This window comes from Microtus pennsylvanicus, chromosome 3, assembly GCF_037038515.1.
Source record: "Microtus pennsylvanicus isolate mMicPen1 chromosome 3, mMicPen1.hap1, whole genome shotgun sequence".
In the NCBI taxonomy this organism is placed as follows: domain Eukaryota; kingdom Metazoa; phylum Chordata; class Mammalia; order Rodentia; family Cricetidae; genus Microtus; species Microtus pennsylvanicus.
Genome location: NC_134581.1, coordinates 114,952,351 through 114,970,545, shown reverse-complemented (window position 1 = coordinate 114,970,545; position 18,195 = coordinate 114,952,351). Strand labels below are relative to the sequence as shown.

At 40.2% G+C, this 18,195-nt stretch overlaps 1 protein-coding gene across 1 annotated transcript in view; it reads right to left on the bottom strand.

The window, feature by feature from the left end:
* Cpne3 (copine 3) overlaps positions 1 to 18,195 on the bottom strand; it is a 59,224-nt gene that overhangs the window by 13,827 nt on the left and 27,202 nt on the right. Inside the window, exons 7-12 of the mRNA XM_075966902.1 lie at positions 16,650 to 16,739; positions 11,673 to 11,771; positions 10,294 to 10,380; positions 8,134 to 8,193; positions 7,494 to 7,627; positions 3,598 to 3,652 (exon numbers count right to left, since the gene is read on the bottom strand). Of these exons, the coding sequence (XP_075823017.1) occupies positions 3,598 to 3,652; positions 7,494 to 7,627; positions 8,134 to 8,193; positions 10,294 to 10,380; positions 11,673 to 11,771; positions 16,650 to 16,739 (525 nt within the window). The remainder of the gene's footprint in view (positions 1 to 3,597; positions 3,653 to 7,493; positions 7,628 to 8,133; positions 8,194 to 10,293; positions 10,381 to 11,672; positions 11,772 to 16,649; positions 16,740 to 18,195) is intronic.

Here is an 18,195-nt window from a genome sequence, read left to right as displayed (position 1 = left end):
CATTTGCCAAAGAAGACAGCCATCATACATTGACCAAGATTGAGACATCCAATGTAATATCTAAGAAGATCATAAAAAAAAAAATCATCCTAAGGTTTGGGATGCCCAAGATAATCATGTCCCATAATAGACCTGCCTTTGTTGCCCAGGTAAGTTAGGGTGTGGCCAAGACATTGGGGATCAATTGGAACTTAAGCTTACCAACCCCAAAGCTCAGGTCAGATAGATAGGATAAATAAGATTCTAAAAGAACAAATTGACATAATTGGCCCTGGAGACCAGCAAAAATGACTGGACAGACCTCCCTCCCTCCTGTCCTGTCCTGGGTTCAAAACACCCTGGCAATCGCTGCCACTAGTTCTGTTGCCTGGCTAGTTAGCTGCTGCTCATGTATCCGTTGACAGTGGCTGACCCTGGTGATGAAATCCTGAGCTCAAGCCTTGCACAGGGCAGGCACATCCGCTATAAGGTGGGCTTACATCACCTTTAAAGCTCTTCTTTCCTAGAGTCAGAAACCCACAGGGCTCTGCTCATTTTTTTAGGGTCTTTTGAAGCACAATATCAGACAGCAGAAGCAAAAGGCAATTCTGTTCTGTTCCTCCACTGTATGTCTGGGACCTATTGACAGGAATTATTTTTTTATAGTTTGAGATTTTTCCGGATCAGACCGTTTTGTGCAGATAACTTCAGAGAAAAAGCAAACACACCTAAAGCTTCCTTACCTCTTGATAGGTTTTGTTTTTCTACAGGAAAATCTTGTTTTAATCTGTGGGGTTATGAAATGATATGGCTTTCAAAAGATATTTATGTCCTCATTCGCTGTCCTCTGGCTTTAGGGCTTTTTGTTTTGTTTTAAACATTTGTCATTCTGTATTGCATTTTCTCTCATTGTTTGTTAAAGTTCTCACAATGGACACAACCCTGTACATTTGGATAAAGCTGATGCTACAGGATGCAATGGAAACCTGTAGATGCCATGTGGTGCCAGCTGGACCGAAACTGACTTCTCCGGCACATTCTCTGGAGTTGAGGAACAACACTCCCGGTGTCTACAGCAAAAGAGATTTGTATTCATAATACTGAACTTGCCTCTTATGAGAAGGCATCCATGTGTTTCTTAGGGCTGAGTTAAGCTCTTTGTAGTCAATAGACTATTATTGCCACAGTGTTGGGTGCTATTCTCGGGTCTACAGTAATTCACAATGTCTACCATGTAGTTACTTTCAAGCCTCATTCAGATAATTTTGTTAAGAGCTATGCACACCCTAGAGATGTTCTACTATCTTCTCCCAATACTGCTCTGTAAAGTATAAGTTAATTTGTCCCATCAGTTGTACTAGTTTTCATATGGCTATTGTCTGAGCAAATCTTTCAGAGGTGGTGCTCCATAACAGGAGGGGCCTGGACCTGTTGCTTTTAAAGAAAGGGAGTCTTTGTGCTATACTCAGGGGAAAATGTTACTTTTATGCTGACCATACTGGATTGGTTAGAAGATCCATGACCAAGCTTAGAGAGAGGTTAAGACAGAGACAAAGCTGTTCGAATCACAACAAGGATGGTTCGAGGGATGGGTTAATAAGTCTCCCTGGTTTACAACTCTATTGTCTTCTTTGATGGGTCCCTTGATTATCCTCCTTCTGATTCTCCTGTTTGGGCCCTGCATCTTAAACCGCCTGGTCCAGTTTATAAAAGACAGGCTGTCAGTCATTCAGGCCCTAGGACTGACCCATCAGTATCACATGTTACCACAACAAGATACCGAGGTTCTGTAATTGCTTTGAGTAAAAGATTTAACTCATTAACAAAAAAGAAAAAGGGGGAAATGAAAGACCCTACAGACCCCCTCCTCAAAACCCGCAGCTAGCATGCTCCCGGGGGAACGTCCTGTTTGTTTTAAACAAATCTCCGGATCAGCAGCCAGCCTGCTCCCGTAAGAACATCCCAGGTGCCTGAGAGAGCAGGAGATAGAGATAGGAAGACTGCAAGGCAAGATGTCAATAAGATAGGATGTCAACAAAGCAGGTTAGCTATAAGATAGGAACAGGATGACTGTTGCCAGGCATCCATGCTGAGAGAGGAAACCTTTCATGCCCCCCGCCGCATTCCGATAACCACGCTTTTGCTTCTGAAAACTTGCTTCTTGCTGACACCCATGCTGAGAGGGGAAACCATTCATGCCCCCGCCTCATTCCGGTCGATCGATAACCACGCTTTTGCTTCTGTAAACTTGCTTTTTGCTCTTCCCTATAAAAAGCCCGCCCTCCAGTTGGCAGGTGCGCAAGTCCTCCGAAAGACTTGTTGCCCGCAGGTACCTGTGTTTACTCAATAAACCTCTTGCTAATTGCATCCTGTGGCCTGGTCTCGGAGTGTCCTGGTTCTGGGGTCTTCATCAGAGAGGAAAGGTCCTCTCTGAGGGTCTTTCAGAGAGAGGCAGATCTGAAGACGTGAGGTTGGTGAGGAACAGGCTGATGTGAATGCCCTGCCAGCCACCCAAGTCCAAGGTGATATCCCAGCCTGGGCCAGGACGCCAAGGGCCAGGTCTTTGTCTGAGGACCTGAAACAGTCAACAGTGACTGAGGTGATGTCTATGGCTTCTGTTGCCACTGACAGCTATTCAGAACCCTGTGATGCGGGCCACCACCTGGAGCCATGTTGGTTGTCAGAGGGCCATACTGCTGCAGGGGCCAAGTCAATCTGGGTGGCCTACATTGCCACCTGGGGCCATGGTGATATCATGGTTCCTGCTGAGAACCATGTCTGGGTCTTTGACCCTACCACAGCCGGGATCTGAGTTGATGTCCCTGGCCTGTGACGCAGAAGTGGGGAGGTGCAAATGCCCAGAGACTAGGTTGCAACTTATAACCTAGCTGTTGTTTGAGGGCTGTGCTGCCACCAGGGCCAAGACAATTGGAGTGGCCAGTGCCTTGTCTGAGCAAAACAGTAGACCTGGCCCTAGCGGTATGAGTGTGGTGACCTGGACCTGAGGCTCTGAGAATAGAACTGGCCCTGCTCCTTGCTGCAGACCACACTGGGTGAACTAGCTTGGGCAACGCTGGAGAACTTGCCTGGGTAATGATGATGAGGGAAAGCTGGAGGGCTGACCAACCCAGCTACCACCCAGGCTCAGAACCAGGACTATGAGTTGGCCCACCCCAATCTCATCGCAGGTGAAGGGGATAAACCTATAGATCCAAAACAGCAGGATCTTGACAACACAGGACAACAATGGGATATCCAAGAGGAGCCCTAGTGAGAGCCCATTATTGGTGGCCTAGCAGAAGTCAGAGGTCTTGAGCTTGACCAATGACTCTGGCAATGAACCCTGGGGCAAGTAAAGATGAACGGACTAAAGGGTGAACTGTGAACTCAACAGGCCACACTACAGCTTCCATGACGAGATTCTCCTCCTTCTTGTTATTGTTGTTTGGTTTGGTTTTGGCTTTTCTTTTAAATTTGGTTTTGTTTTTTTTTTTTGAGGGGGGGCATTGCAAGGGCAGAGGGCAGATGTGAATGTACAGGAGATTAGTGGGATTGGAATGCATAATGTGAAATCTACAAAGGATCAATGAAAGTTAATAAAAGGGGGGGGGGGATTACCTGCCACTGAGGAGGCACCTGAGCTCCAAAGCCGAAAGCTGGAAACATCTTATCACTAAAAAAGAAAAAGAAAACAAATCCAATAATTTTAGATATAATATATATTTATTCATATTTATGAGCTTAGATTTAAAAAAATCCAAAGCCATAAAAATTATAAACGAAAAATTACCTAGCACTTCCTTTACTAATACCAATGCCAATACTGGAAAACACTCTAAATGTTTTTCTGTGCACTAAAGGAAGAAATATCTATACAGGTTTTTTAGTGTGTGTGACATGCATGTGTGCTATATACCTGAGTGTGTTCTTCTATCACTCTCCACCTTAATGCCTTGAGAGAAGCATAAATTACAATTTATGGGGCAAGGGATAGCTCAGTAGTTAAATGCACTTGTTCTTGATGATGGGTTTATTTCCCAGCACCTGCAAGTACAGTTCAGAAGATCCAATACCTCTGCTGACAGCCACAGGCTCCTGCACACATGTGGTGTATGTACATGCACTCACGCACACGTATACACATTAAATAAATAAAGTATGTCTCATAACCCACTACTTTCCATTTAAACCTCATGTATTATTTCACTGAACAAGTATGAAAAGCCAAAACCAAACAAACAAAACCACATCTTTTTTTCTTTTAAGCAGGACTGTTTGGTAAAAAAAAAAAAAAAAAAAAAAAAAAAAAAAAAAAAAAAAAAAAAAGCCTCAAATGATGAGGTTATGTGTAGCATTTACTTACGTCATTTCATGTGAATATTCATACAATTGACTATAGAAACATTGTGGGAAATGTCACGTATTATAAAACTCTCAAGTTTCTGCAAGAAAACATATGTCCATCTGGAGCCTACCGTTCATGGACACGGAGTGTGGACCTGAATATAGAACACGTGAGGTGGTACTGACATGTCCAGGGTATGGGTATTCCCCCAGAGGCACAGTGAAGGTGGCCAACGTGCCTTACTACAGAACACCACCGAACCCAGTTTTCTACTGGAGTGGTCTTTGTGTGCTCACTCGTACTTACTACATTTATTTATCTATATGTGTGGGGTCACATGCTTGCTACAGCATGTATGTGGAGCACAGAGGGCAGCCTAGCTTGTCAGGCTCGGCACAGGCATCGTCACCTGCACAACCACCTCACTTGTACTATTATTAATTCTTAACATTTGGGGCTTATTTTCCATTAAAGATAGAACCCATGTCATGTCAAAAATATCTTTCCTAGTCTATAGCCTGTCTCTAATGTTGTTTAGAAACTTCCATAGACTTTCTTTTTAAATTCTTTTACTAATGAGTCTATGAACACCCAAAGGGGACACCAGCTCCGTCTTTATCCCTTCCATCTCCCAACACTGATTATGGGCACAAACAACCATGTTAAGTTTTTGAATCGGTGCTGAGGATCTAACTGAGCCTCTCTTGCTTTCACAGAAATGGCTCTTACCCACTGAGCCATCTCCCCACCCTCTTTCATGGATTTTCATATTAGAGAATGTGAACACATACAAATTATTCCAAGATTTCTGCCTCTGTTGTCTTAGCAGCCAGGTACAATGCAAATATAAACCGTTTACTTTTGGTATTAGACTTCTCATTACTCTGAAAGGGGCTTTGACGTAGGATACAAAGCAGAAGCAGCTGCTTCCCTCCTCTAATAACAGACACTGGAGGCAGTGACTGCACCTACTCTAGGAGCCCGAGATCAAGTGGCCAGATTCCAGCCCAAGGAGCCAAGTAGACTTTTTTCAGCAACATCGCATTATACCCCTAAGAGGAAATACACATGCACTCCTGGGCCCCTTTCTTTTCTTCCTACTGTCTAAAGAAGAGCAGAGATCTTGTCACCAGAAACAAAAGCTATAAATTGAGGATGGCAAAGATGTCGGGACAGTCCTGATCTTACTGCTATTCTGTTAGGCTATTTTGTTTAAGAGTATCTGCTTTATGGCACATGTGGCTTATCATATTTTTCAGGTATGAATTGTGGATTCAAATTCAATTCTTTGTTTTTTGTCTTGAGACAGGGTCTCACTATGTAACTCAGGCTGGCCTCAAACACACAGAGATCAACCTGCCTCTGCCTCCCCAGTGTTAGGATTAAAGGTGTGACCACTATGTCTGGCTTTAAATTCCACTCTTATGCAATATGTTGCTGTTACAATCAGCAACATATTCTTACAATATTCTTACTAGATTCACATATGTTACAGATTATTTATTACCTACATGCTTGGTTCAGTTGGTCAAGTACAGTTCTATTTTTGAGTTTTGAAATAAATTTTAAAAGTTGTTCGAGTAGGGCTGAGAGATGGCTCAGAGATTAAGAGCACTTATTGCTCTTGCAGAGGGCCATTTGGTTCCCAGTATCTACACGGTGGCTCACAATCTTCATAATGTCACCCTCTTTTGAACTCCGTGGGTACCAGGTACACATGTGGTATAGATGTACACATACACAGGCAAAACAATCATACACATAAAATTAATACTTTCAAAAGTTAAAAACAAAACTGCTAGAGCAAATTCTTCTTGCCTTTCTCCCTCCCTTCCGTCTTTCCTTTAGAAAAATATCTAGATGATTCTGATTCCTTCTATTTAGAGAATTTTAAGACTCTTTTTGTCAGTATTCCATTGCAGTTCTAATTTAAATTGATTAACTGTGAAAGAACTTTCACTTCATATCATTATCACAGATCTCTTTCTACTTAAATATGGTCTCTTCTTAGTTCTTCAGTTCAATCCTTTAGCTTACCTTACTAAAAATCCAAAATATTTTACAAAATCCTATTCATTTATTATGATTTGTACAGTGACCTTTATTCACAGCATTAGCTTAATTGGACAATACACTTTTGTTATGGACGGCTAGTGAGAAGTTGATGTTTTCTTATTCTGCATTTGTCCCTTTTTTTCCTGAACTCTGGATACTTTCTAAATCTTTTAAATTCTGCCATTTAGGTTTTGATTTGTTAATTACATGTTTTTAAGAATTCATGTGTGAAATTACCCTGGTCTGGTACCCTTTTCAGGAGTGGCTATTAGATGACCCACTGATTGCCATCTACGGCTCATCATCTATTCAGACTAATACAATGGTCTCTGGCACATATTAGCTGTTAAGATAAATCTAGTAGTAACAGTAGTAGTACTAGTAGTCATATAGTTTTATGACTGAGAATTGAACTCAAGATGTTCCACAAGCTAGGTACTGGTTCTACAACTCAAAATATACCCAGGTCTCCAAATCTACTTAAAATCTAAGTACTGAAAATTCATTCAGAATACTCTGCAGCAATTAGGCTAAGATGCTCTTTAGCCTTGCCAAAATCTCCGACTGAAAAAATACTTCAGCAGAGTGTGGTGATGCACTTCTTTAATTCCAGTTCTTTCAAGATAGAAGTAGACAGACAGACCTCTGTGATTTCGAATTCAGATTAGTCTACACACTGAGTTCCAAGCCAGGGAAAGAAGTAGGCCCTTTCTCAGAATGAATGAATGAATGAATGAATAAATAAATACATATTTTATTACTGAGAGGAACATGTATATATGGTAAGAAACAATTTTTTTATTAAAGATTGCATCATCTAGACTTCAATCACATATACAAACTTACTCCTCATTAAATCAGGAAATCAGATCAAAGAAATGAGTCTTGTTGACTTCTGTCAACCATAAAATGAAGAAGCTATACACAACACATTATAACTAGTCACAGCAAGAGTGAAGATCAAAGGAAAACACAGAAACAAAAAGACGAGAAAGAAGCTGTTCTATCATCTGCACTGTCCCACCTCTATCAGAACACTAGATGATGGAACAAATCAAAAGTATCCTAAGGAATTATGAAACGTGTACCTGAGTTCTCCCAAAGTTATACTCACGCATCATAATCTTGAATTACCAATCCCACAGACCAGATGGCAGTCAGATACTCATTGACACCATTAGGGCTGATGTAATGCAGGGAATCTGAAGAACTGGGGTCACCATTGGAGCCGGTGAAGTCCACTCCCACCTGACAAGACAGCAATTCTTACTAAAGAGGGGCAGGGCTACCTGAGCTAGAGGTACAAGAAAACTGCAGAGATAAAGCCCCAAACTATCCCAGAACATATACTGTCATCTCCTAACAAATTCTCACAGCATTTACAAAAACAAGTAAACAGGCCTCATCATGAAAACAACCTATTCTTTTTTTTGTAGATTGAAGAATCGTGAATCATCACATGCAATGACCCATATTTAGGGACTGTTTTTGCATGTCTGTTTTCTATTCCTTAAATTATTACAGGATAACCACTGGTTTGTGCATATCTGCTTTCTCTAGAGAGGGAGAGATTATTCATCAACTCACCAACTAAGTCAAACTTTCATGATGACCCTAGATGGTCTATGAGGAAAGCATGTTAAACAGATTATGTAAATTCCATAACAAAGGCAGCTTGGCAGTAAAAGAACGCTGCAATACGGGGTGGGGAGGCAATATCTAACAAATTTGCTAGAAAACTCAGTTTTACTTACAGTAAAATTCAGCTGGCACCCTCCCATGATGTAGTCAAGAAATGTGCATTCTACAGTAATCTAGAAACCAAAACACATGTATGTTAAAGCCGAACTCAGTCAGTGGTGGTGCACACCTTTAATCCCAGCACTTGTGAGGCAGAAGTTGGCAGTCATCTGAGTCTGAGGCCAGCCTGGTCTACAAAGCAAGTCTAGGACCGTCATGGCTACGCCAAGAAACCCTGTCCCAAGAAGCCAAAGAAAAATAACCAGAACTCTCCGACTACACAAGAGAAACAAAAGGTTCCTTGATATATGCATTTCAGAGTTTGTAAGCTGAACAGGACTTGACGCAAATACGTGAAATCAACCTCACATCTGAGCACATGGAACTCCTCCCTCAAGTGTCAGGACTTATAAAGACTTTAGTACAATTTAAGCACAGCAGTATTAAGGTTAACATATCAGGGGAAGGGCTCATGATGTCAGGCCCCTCCTGAGAATTCACAAGCTGTTATTAATTGCTGATGGAGCAAGAGGCAGTTTCTTCAGGTGCCACCACTCACATTTCTGTAAATAACCCTAATTAAACTCACTGAGTTACACACTAGGGAGGGGGGTTGTGAAAGTAAAAGAGACTAGTTGGGAGGACAAGAGAGGGTAATGGGGCAAGGTAAATATGAGCAAATTGCATTATATACATTTGGAGAATGTCATAAAAACCCATCATGGTTAACCAATACATGCAAATAAAAAAGGTGCAGCTGCAGAGTGCTTAGTTGTGGAGCTAACCACTGGGCAAAGCTACAAGAGTCCTATCAAAGAGAGGGAGGGGCAATAACATGAGCAAAGGGGCAAGACCAGGATGGGGAAACCACAGAAAAAGCTGACCTGACTAGTGGGAGCTAAATAACTCCAGACACACAACCTGGAAACCTGCAAAAGACCGATCTAGCCCCCTAAAAGAAGGTGACAGTAGGTAGCTTGGACAGTTGGTTGGGGTCACTGGCAGTGGGACCAGAAAGAATCCCTAATGAGTGATCTGGCTTTCTGGAGCCAATTTCCTATGAAGAGAAACCTTGCTCTGCCTAGACAAGAGAGGGAGGGCCTTGGTCCTGCCTCATTGTGGTGATGTGAAAGAATTCATTGACTCCTCATGGGAAGCCTTACCCTCTCTGAGGAGCAGGTGGGGGTGAGGGGAAGTAGAGGGAGTAGGAGGGGAGGGAGGGGAAACTGGGATTAGTGTGTATAAGAAATAAAATACAAAATAATTCACACAGTGACTAAAAGCAAAAAATTAGAATATCAATGGCAAAAGAAGAAATGTAGTCACTGTATTATATAATAAGTCCAATATACTGAAAATTTAAAAAAAAACATTTAGTAATAAAGCTTTAAGAGCATTAAAAACAAAAACAAAATATCCGAGCCAGATGGTGGTAGTGCACGCCTTTAATCCCAGCACTTGGGAGGCAGAGGCAGGAGGATCTATCTCTGTGAGTTTGAGGCCACTATAAGAGCTAGTTCCAGGACAGCTAGGGCTGTTACACAGAGAAGAAACCCTGTCTCAAAAAACCAAACTAAAACGAAAGAAAACAAACAAAAATATCCTTTCAGTGGGTCAAACTTGGCTTTCCCCCACCATTTATGACAGCTTATGAAGAAATTATATCCAGGATAGATATACTAGGTCAGGCCATTTCCAATCTCACATTTCCTAAAATAGTAGAACACCTACATTATTTATTCTTTGCTAAAACGTTACCAATGGGCCGGTGCTGAAGAGCACCTGCTGTTCTTGCAGAGGACATGGGTTGGTTCCCAGCACCCACACAGAGGCTCACAACTGTCTGTAATTCTAGGTCCCGAATACCTAACACCCTCTTCTGGCTCCACAGATCACTGCACACATGCACATACACCTCACACATAGTGCATATACCTACATGCAGGCAAAACACTGATTCATACACACACACACACACACACACACACACACAAAGTTGTCAAACCTTAGAAGCACAGTTACTAGAAAAATTTCTTTATTATTTCTAATCCTATTCTTTCCCCGAAGATGATCGCAAGCTCATGTAATTTCCAGCGTTTACAGTAAGGATTTGTTTGATATGAAACCACACTGGCACAAGAACTCGGAAAGCGAAGTAGTCAAGGACAACTAACCTCACAGTGCTTTACACTGATCACACCTGAATTCTTGTAGCTTTTTTTCTTCTGTCTCTTTTTTTCATTTATGCATTCATATTCAACCTGTAAGAGGAGAAAATGAAATAAAATTTTCACTAGCAATAGCCAAATTACTAAAATGAATTTCACTAAACCTTTTCCCTAAAAATCAAATCTTAAAAGAAAAAGGAAAGAAACTGAATTTTAATCTTGTTAGCAACACAAAACAAAAACATGCTTAGGAAAAAATGAACAGAATAAAACAAAAATACATGAAGCCCAATCCTGTGACCACAAGAAATTGAACTTTAATATAAATATACACTTGGCAAGAATGGCAGTCTCGTGTGCATGAATCTTGAACCTAAGGTATTTCCTTACCAAACGATACACTCCTCACAGCCTGTGCTGGGCTTCCGCTGTCTGTGGAGGTGTCACAGGCCCCCAGACCTTAGCACCACTGATTCCACGATAGAAGTACCATTTAGGCCATAAAACTTAGCAAACAGACAGCGCCACCATCCAAAATGAAAACAAAGACCTCATTCATCAAAGTCCATAGTTCTGGGAAAGTCTCTAAATATACTACCTTGCTTTTGGCTTCTGCAGTTCGGCTTCTGACTCACCGCCCTTGTTTACTAGAGTATGTCAACCCTGAATATGGCTTTTGTACTTAAAAGCTCACCCTAAGAAAGGGTCAGTGCCACTTGGATCTCAAACACCCAGTGTAGTCACGGGTCTGCTAACCAATATTCTATTGGTTTAAATTCATGTCTGAGTAGTTTTAGCTGGTGGATACCCCACAACAAAAACCTTTCCAGGTTTCAAAATCAATGACTATTCCCCGGTTTACCTAAACTTGCACATCAGTGAGTCTTGGGCTTCTCCCTAATTTTCAGGATTTTATACTCTGCAGAGAGGGGTGAAGTTCTTCTATGGAAGAACAGGAAGGGTACACATAAAGATCACAGGACATCTGTCTGGCTTAGCCAGCCATGGGGACTCACACCTACCACTGAAGATGGTCGTGCACTGTCTTTCCTATGCAGGCATAGCATTGTTTCGCCCAGCACCGGACTATAATGTTTTCCCTTCCAAGCTACTTCCATTCCCAGAGATACACACTGTACTAGTCTGCTTTCTTCCCTGTAGTCTGCAGTGCTCACCTAGTGCTGGCCACCAGTATATAGTCTCCACTCAGTAAGACACATGCCTCATATATGAATTTGGGATGACTACTAAACAAAATTTAAAAATTTTAAGGCTTAATGCAATATAAAATAGAAACATGATAAACTAATTGCTAAGCTAAAGAAAATATAAAATAATAAACAGGTAAACTGCAGTGCTTACGTAATTGCAAAAGTGTAACTTACAGGTGCGTTTCGGGAGGCTTCTTTGAGTTTTGTCATCGTGGTCTGAAATGTTCCAATAAGGTCATGTGATCCATCATTGTCATAATCATAACACTCTACCTGGAATTAAATATAATAAAATATATATTAATCAGCATAATTTTATTAAAAAGTATTGGCTGCAATAAATGTGCCATTTTAATTAAAATAAGGGGAAACCCCTTAATATCAATGTCTAACTGGAGGAACAGGCAGAAACTATCTAGAGTGGTGCTGAAGCATGTTAAAACCAGAGCTATCCAGAGAACAGGACCCAGACAATGACAGATGAAATCCACAAACACAGACTCCATTTTACACAGGAAGCAGTCACCAGTTCCTCTACTGTACTCTCTGTGGATGCTGGTAGAAGAATAAGTGCAATTATGTCTAGTCGTTCATTGGCTTTACTTAATTATCACTGTAGGAGCTAGAAGCCAGTATCCTAGCAGCTAAAAAATGACACAACTAAATCCTAGATAATTTAGAGTTACAGGAAATATGCCTGATCAGCTGCAAACCATGGCGGCTGGGTTTGTAATTACAAGTTAGACATGATAGTCAGATTTAGTCTGAAGATTGGAAATCTTACAACACAAAGGAAAACTCTAGCAAAGAGAACAATCAATTCACTGAAGTATCCACGCTAGGGCACACTCACTCGGTTCCCATGTAAGGAGAAGAGAAAGTAGAGTTCTAGAGTTCTAGCCTTAGATGTGAATCCTACTAAATGCACATACTTCTCCCTCCTTCCCTCCCTTCTCTCCTTTCCTCTCTGTCTGTCTCAGGAAAAAAGAAAAGAAAACATTTATTTGCTCCTAGTAGGGTTTTTGTTTGCTTGTTCTGTATATGTTAGCTGGCAGATGGAAGAAAAAGTAAATGTTCACTAGAATGCTAGAACATGGGAAAATAAGGTGCTGTGTTCAAGACAAGCTGTATTCAGGGTAAGCTAAAAATCAATTACAGGGATGTAAATTTCTAATAAAATTTCAACACATCAATTCATTTACATGGAAATTTAATGTCTACACAGTATGCATTCTCTAGACAGACCTAAGAGTTATACAGAGATGCTGTTCAATTATTCCCATTTTTTAGAAATGGAACTTGAAGGAATTAAGTACAAAGCCAACAGATGCATCCTGTGTGGTGAGCAACAGGGACAAAGTAAAATCTTTTTTACACAGGAGACTGGGCTTCAAAGCAGAAGCTTCTAACAAGAAGCATCTGCATCTCCTTGGTGAGAGATCCACCAGGCTTCCAGCTTCATGAAGTTGCAGTGAGTCACCAAGGTACATGCTCATCTGGCAGAATGATGGTTTTCTTCTCAGTTCTACACACTGACTGCTTTTCATAACTGGATGTCTTAGTTAGGGTTTCTACTGCTAGATAAACACTAGGACCAAGATCCATGTGAGGAGAGAAAGGTTTATTTCACTTCCACATCACTGTTCATCATCAAAAGAAGTCAGGACAGGAACTCAAACAAGGCAGGAACCTGGAGGCAGGAGCTGATGCAGACAGAGGCCATGGAAGGGAACTCTTTACTGGCTTGCTCCTCATGGCTTGCTCAGCCTGTTTTCTTATGGAACCCAGGACCAGCTACCCACGGGAGGCACCATCCACAGTGAGCTGAGCCCTTCCACATCCTCATCAATCAAGAAAAGGCACCACAGTCTTGCCCACAGGCCAATCTGGTGTAGGCATTTTTCTCAAATGAGATCTCCTCTTTCAAACAACTCTAGTGTGTGTCAAGCTGACATGAGACTAGTCAGAACAATGGAAGTCTTCCACTCATTGCTCGCATTTTCATTATCCTTCAGATAGACTTAAAATCCATCAATCTCAATCAAAACAGGCACATTCTAGAATTGCAAAGTGCTTTGTTTAAGGAGATAGTCTATAGATATTTTTACCCATGACTAAGTCTGACAGTTTGACTCCTGCCCTACATATTCAATGCCCAATTTTATTTATTTATTTTCTTTTTTCTTTTTGGTTTTTGAGACAGGGTTTCTCTGTAGCTTTGGAGCCTGTCCTGGAACTAGCTCTTGTAAACCAGGCTGGCCTCGAGAACTCACAGAGATCCGCCTGTCTCTGCCTTCTGAGTGTTGGGATTAAAGTGTGCCACCACTGCCCTGCTTCAATACCCAATTTTAAATCAACGGCCTTTATTTGACTAACATTGTCAAGGGAAAAAATAAATAATTGATTTTTTTTTTCTTAAAGGAAGCAAAGTCTCAAGAAAGCAGAAAACAATTATCTTTATGCTTGAATGAGATCACTTTTAGCAGACTGTTTTTTTCTCGGGGGGAGGGGAGATCGAGATAGGGTTCCTCTGGAGCCTGTCCTGGAACTTGTTCTGTAGACCAGGCTGGCCTTGAACTCACAGAGATCTGCCTATCTCTGCCTCCCAGTGCTGGGATTAAAGGCATGTGCCACCACCCACCAACTAGCAGACATTCTTAAACTACAGCAAAATAAAATCTTACATTTTAGATTCCATGGTAAGAACATCGATTTACATATGAGTCAAATAGAACTTCAATATGATAAGATTTAATTAGACTTTAGTAAGGGCTAAAATGTTTTTTAGAAGTTTAGACCAATTAAAACTTTAAGAAGCAAAAACTACATCTTTACCCTCTGAGTTCTGATTCCTCACTACAGGAACTAAAGGAAAAAGCTGCCCCTAGTCCTGTCTAAGGCAGACATAACATCTCCAGTGCAGGATGTGCAGACAAGGCTGAGGCGGGATGAGTCCCACCAGTCCTCTTCCTTTTCGAGAATTTAAACACTATTCACTACTTAAGCAATAGTATCTGAAGAACTTGTGAAATTTAAATGTCTGCATATATACATAGGAGTGTGTATATATATATATATATATATATGTATATATATATATATATACATATATATATATATATATATATATACACGAAAACTGCACACACCACTTCAGGCAAGGTGGCAGCATGCACAATTGTTTCTCTCATTCTCTGAAAACAATGCATGCTAGATGACAACACAGCGATGGACCACAGAAGATTCCAACTTTATTCTCTGCTCTGCAGTTCTTCACCAGACCTTTAAGGAACTTCCAAACAGTGCGTAAACTGTACATGTGACCTGTCTGACACTGCAGAGAACACAGAGCTAGAGAAGTAAAGGGAGTGATGATGTGGAGAACCAAGTGAGTTTAACTAACAGCAAACTAAGAGACTTAAGAATGGAGACATTTATCAGATGAATCACAGAAAATCATTTACTTACTATAACAAATTGGCCCTGCAAGCATGCCACTGTGAGCAAAAAAATGTTTTAGAGACACGATTCTGTTGTTAATTTGTCAGAAACAATCAAATAGATGTGGTATAGACTTCTGCCCTCTCTAGATTTGTCTTTAAATTAGAATTTGTAGCTACTCAGTAACATTTATATAATTCACAGTATATTTATATATTTATGCCATACCTGTATTGACATATACACTGTTCTTTGACATGTCACTGTTCTTTGACATATACAAATCACACTTAACAATAACTTTTTAAAATCTCTCATAAGCTAGGGACAACTCCCTCTGAAGCTCAGAAAAATAACGGCAGCAACTCTGCTGCGATTTTACCTTTTACAATGTTTTCACTTTCAATATTCTATCTTTACCCTCTTGTAGAGTAGAAATTATACTTTATTAGCAAGGGGTTAGGTGACCTGCTTAACATCCTTTACCTGGTTAAAGAGGTAAATAAAGATGTCAGCTGTGGTCTGACTCCAAATCATGCTGTTATGTTAGGTTATGTTGTTTCCTATCGTCTTTCCTGTTTTTACTGTATTAATTACAATAAAAAAAAATACCTTCATCTATTGAGGTGTAAGGGTAAGAAAGTTTTTTAGAAGGACTTATGTTAAGGCAGACTCAGGGTCGAGGAGACAGCTCAGGAGAACCTGAGTTTGATCCTCAGACAGAACTCACATACCTATAAAAAGGAGAGTGTGTTGGTGTTTTACACACACACACACACACACACACACACACACACAAACACAGAGTGTTTGAAGTTTGTGTGTGTTCACTGGCTGGTTGGTTGGGGTTTAAATACAAATGAAATATTTAAAATAACTGTGGAGATGTGATCTGCTTTTCTTTGTCCCTACAATTCCTCCTGTTTTTCTGCATAACAATAGGAAGGCTCTGAGATCTCAAAATAACTAACATCTACTATGATTTTCAAAGGATACACTGTAGGCAAAGAACATAGTCAATGCTTCATATTTGCTAAGCAAAAGAATTTCATTATAAAGAAGTCTTAAAATTTGTTAAAATAAAAATAATGCTGCAACCTTAAGTATTAAGCCAACATATTGGACAACAATATAGTCAAATGCATATGCCTGTAATATCATTTATTTAACAAAATGCTACCTTACATATTAACTTTCGAAGGCAGGTAAAAATGTGTTCATCTATAGTAGGTATACACAGTGTCTGAGTTGTTGTAGTGTCCTTGGGTTTTGACTTGACAATGGTGTTAAAGGTGACATCATTCAGTAGATACTGCATGAGTTTTGAATTTTAATCTTTTCTGTGCTAGTAACATGTGATGATTTTCTTGTAACGTTGGGCAGTGGCAGCAAGCCAAACTTGCCAGTCAGCATAGGAGCACCATGGTAAATACCAACACTTAACAGTGTACTGGGTGGGTGTAATTTGGTAACTTAGGTGTATTAAATACATTTTAACATCATTTCTTCCCTCCCACACTCCCTTTTCCTCCCTTCTTTCCTTTCTACCCCTCTCCCCTCAAATAAACACAAGGCCTCAAGATCACTAAGCAATGTTCTAAACAAGCTACACCTGTCGTCTAATTTACGAGGATTTGCATTTCTAATGTGTTTACCAGCACGTAATCCCATAGCAAACTACAGAACACCTGAGTAGTAATTTCAAATTACCTTAATGGTTTTGTCCATATCTCCATAGCACAGAGAGTTAAGAGAGATTTTAAAAGGCTTCCACACAGGATTCAGGTTGTTTTTTATGACCTGTAAAGATTAAAGGCTCCATTAGAACACGCAGTTCATCAGTATCTTTCTCTCGCCTTTCCTGGGTTCCTGTGACACTCTTACCACTCATCCCCATTCTATCACTCAACAATTTCAAAAAAAAGTAGGATTACATTTTATAATCATTATATGGTAAGTATAATAAATTGTCCAACTGTAGTACATTCTGAGTAAAGAAGAAAGGTGTTTGAGAAATATATCTACCTAAATAACAATGTAAACTTATAAATGGTACTTGTGGATTTTTTTTGAAACCAGGCATTTCACCATAGTTCCAGAGGATCAAAAAATAGAGCAAGATAATGGTGAACTTTGTGGGACCTGGGGAAATAGCTCTGCAGTTAAAAGCAGTAGACCCAGGTTTGATTCCCAGCACCCACATAATGGCTCACAACCATCTGTCACTCCTATACTAAGGCATCCAATGCCCTCTTCTGGCCTTCATGGGTAACTACATGAACAAGGTATACGGGCATACATGCAAGTAAAACACCAATATACACTTAAAAAATTAAAAACATAAATCTTGATGTGTTGAACATGAATTGGAAAATTAAATCTAGATTATGAATTTTTAAATTGCAATATTATATATTACGTAGACGTACAAATGTATTCTTATTTTGACCATTGAAAAAGGCTGAAAGCTACAACATCCTAGGATAGATCCAGCACTCAGACTCGATTTCTACTGTGTATGGTAAGAACTGGCCCCTTCTAACTCTGAGACAGAATAAAATATAAACCCTATCGATGCTGGAAAAAACCCAGGATGCATCTGCATCCCTCATCAAATCTGGATTTAAGTAGTACAAATATTAATGTATGATGACGATTTGTGAGTTTACAATGATAAAGACGAATATGTGGTAATGCAGGTATATAGACTGCAGTGGTTTATACAAGATTTCTCCCACAGCCAAGGACATTTGAAAATGTATTTTCCTATTGGTTCTACTGTTTAGGTAGGTTTAGGAATGTGACTTTGCTAGGGAAGTATGCACACTGGAAGCAGGCTTTAATATTTCAAAGACACACAACGTTGCCAATTCACTCTCTCTACTTCCTGCTTGAGGTTCAGATGTAAGCTCTTAGCTTCCAGCTCCAGTGCCCAAGTCTCCGCTCTTCCATGATGAACTCTCTCCTTTCCATCTGAAACTGTAAACCCAGAGAAACCCTTCCTCCAATGAGCTGCCTTCATCATGTGTTTTATCACAGCACTGGAAGAGTAACTAATACAGTGGTGATATGAGGAAAACAAAAATTACTATTGTGTAGCCCCAATGGAATTGGTTAAAGAGCAAGGATCATCAATGGTGCCTGAAACCACAGGGCAAAATGCTAGAGAAAATTAATCTCCACAAATAACTTATGAATGGAAAACATAGAACTTTTATGATTCTCAGAGCTTATGGTCACCATCTTAAACAAACTG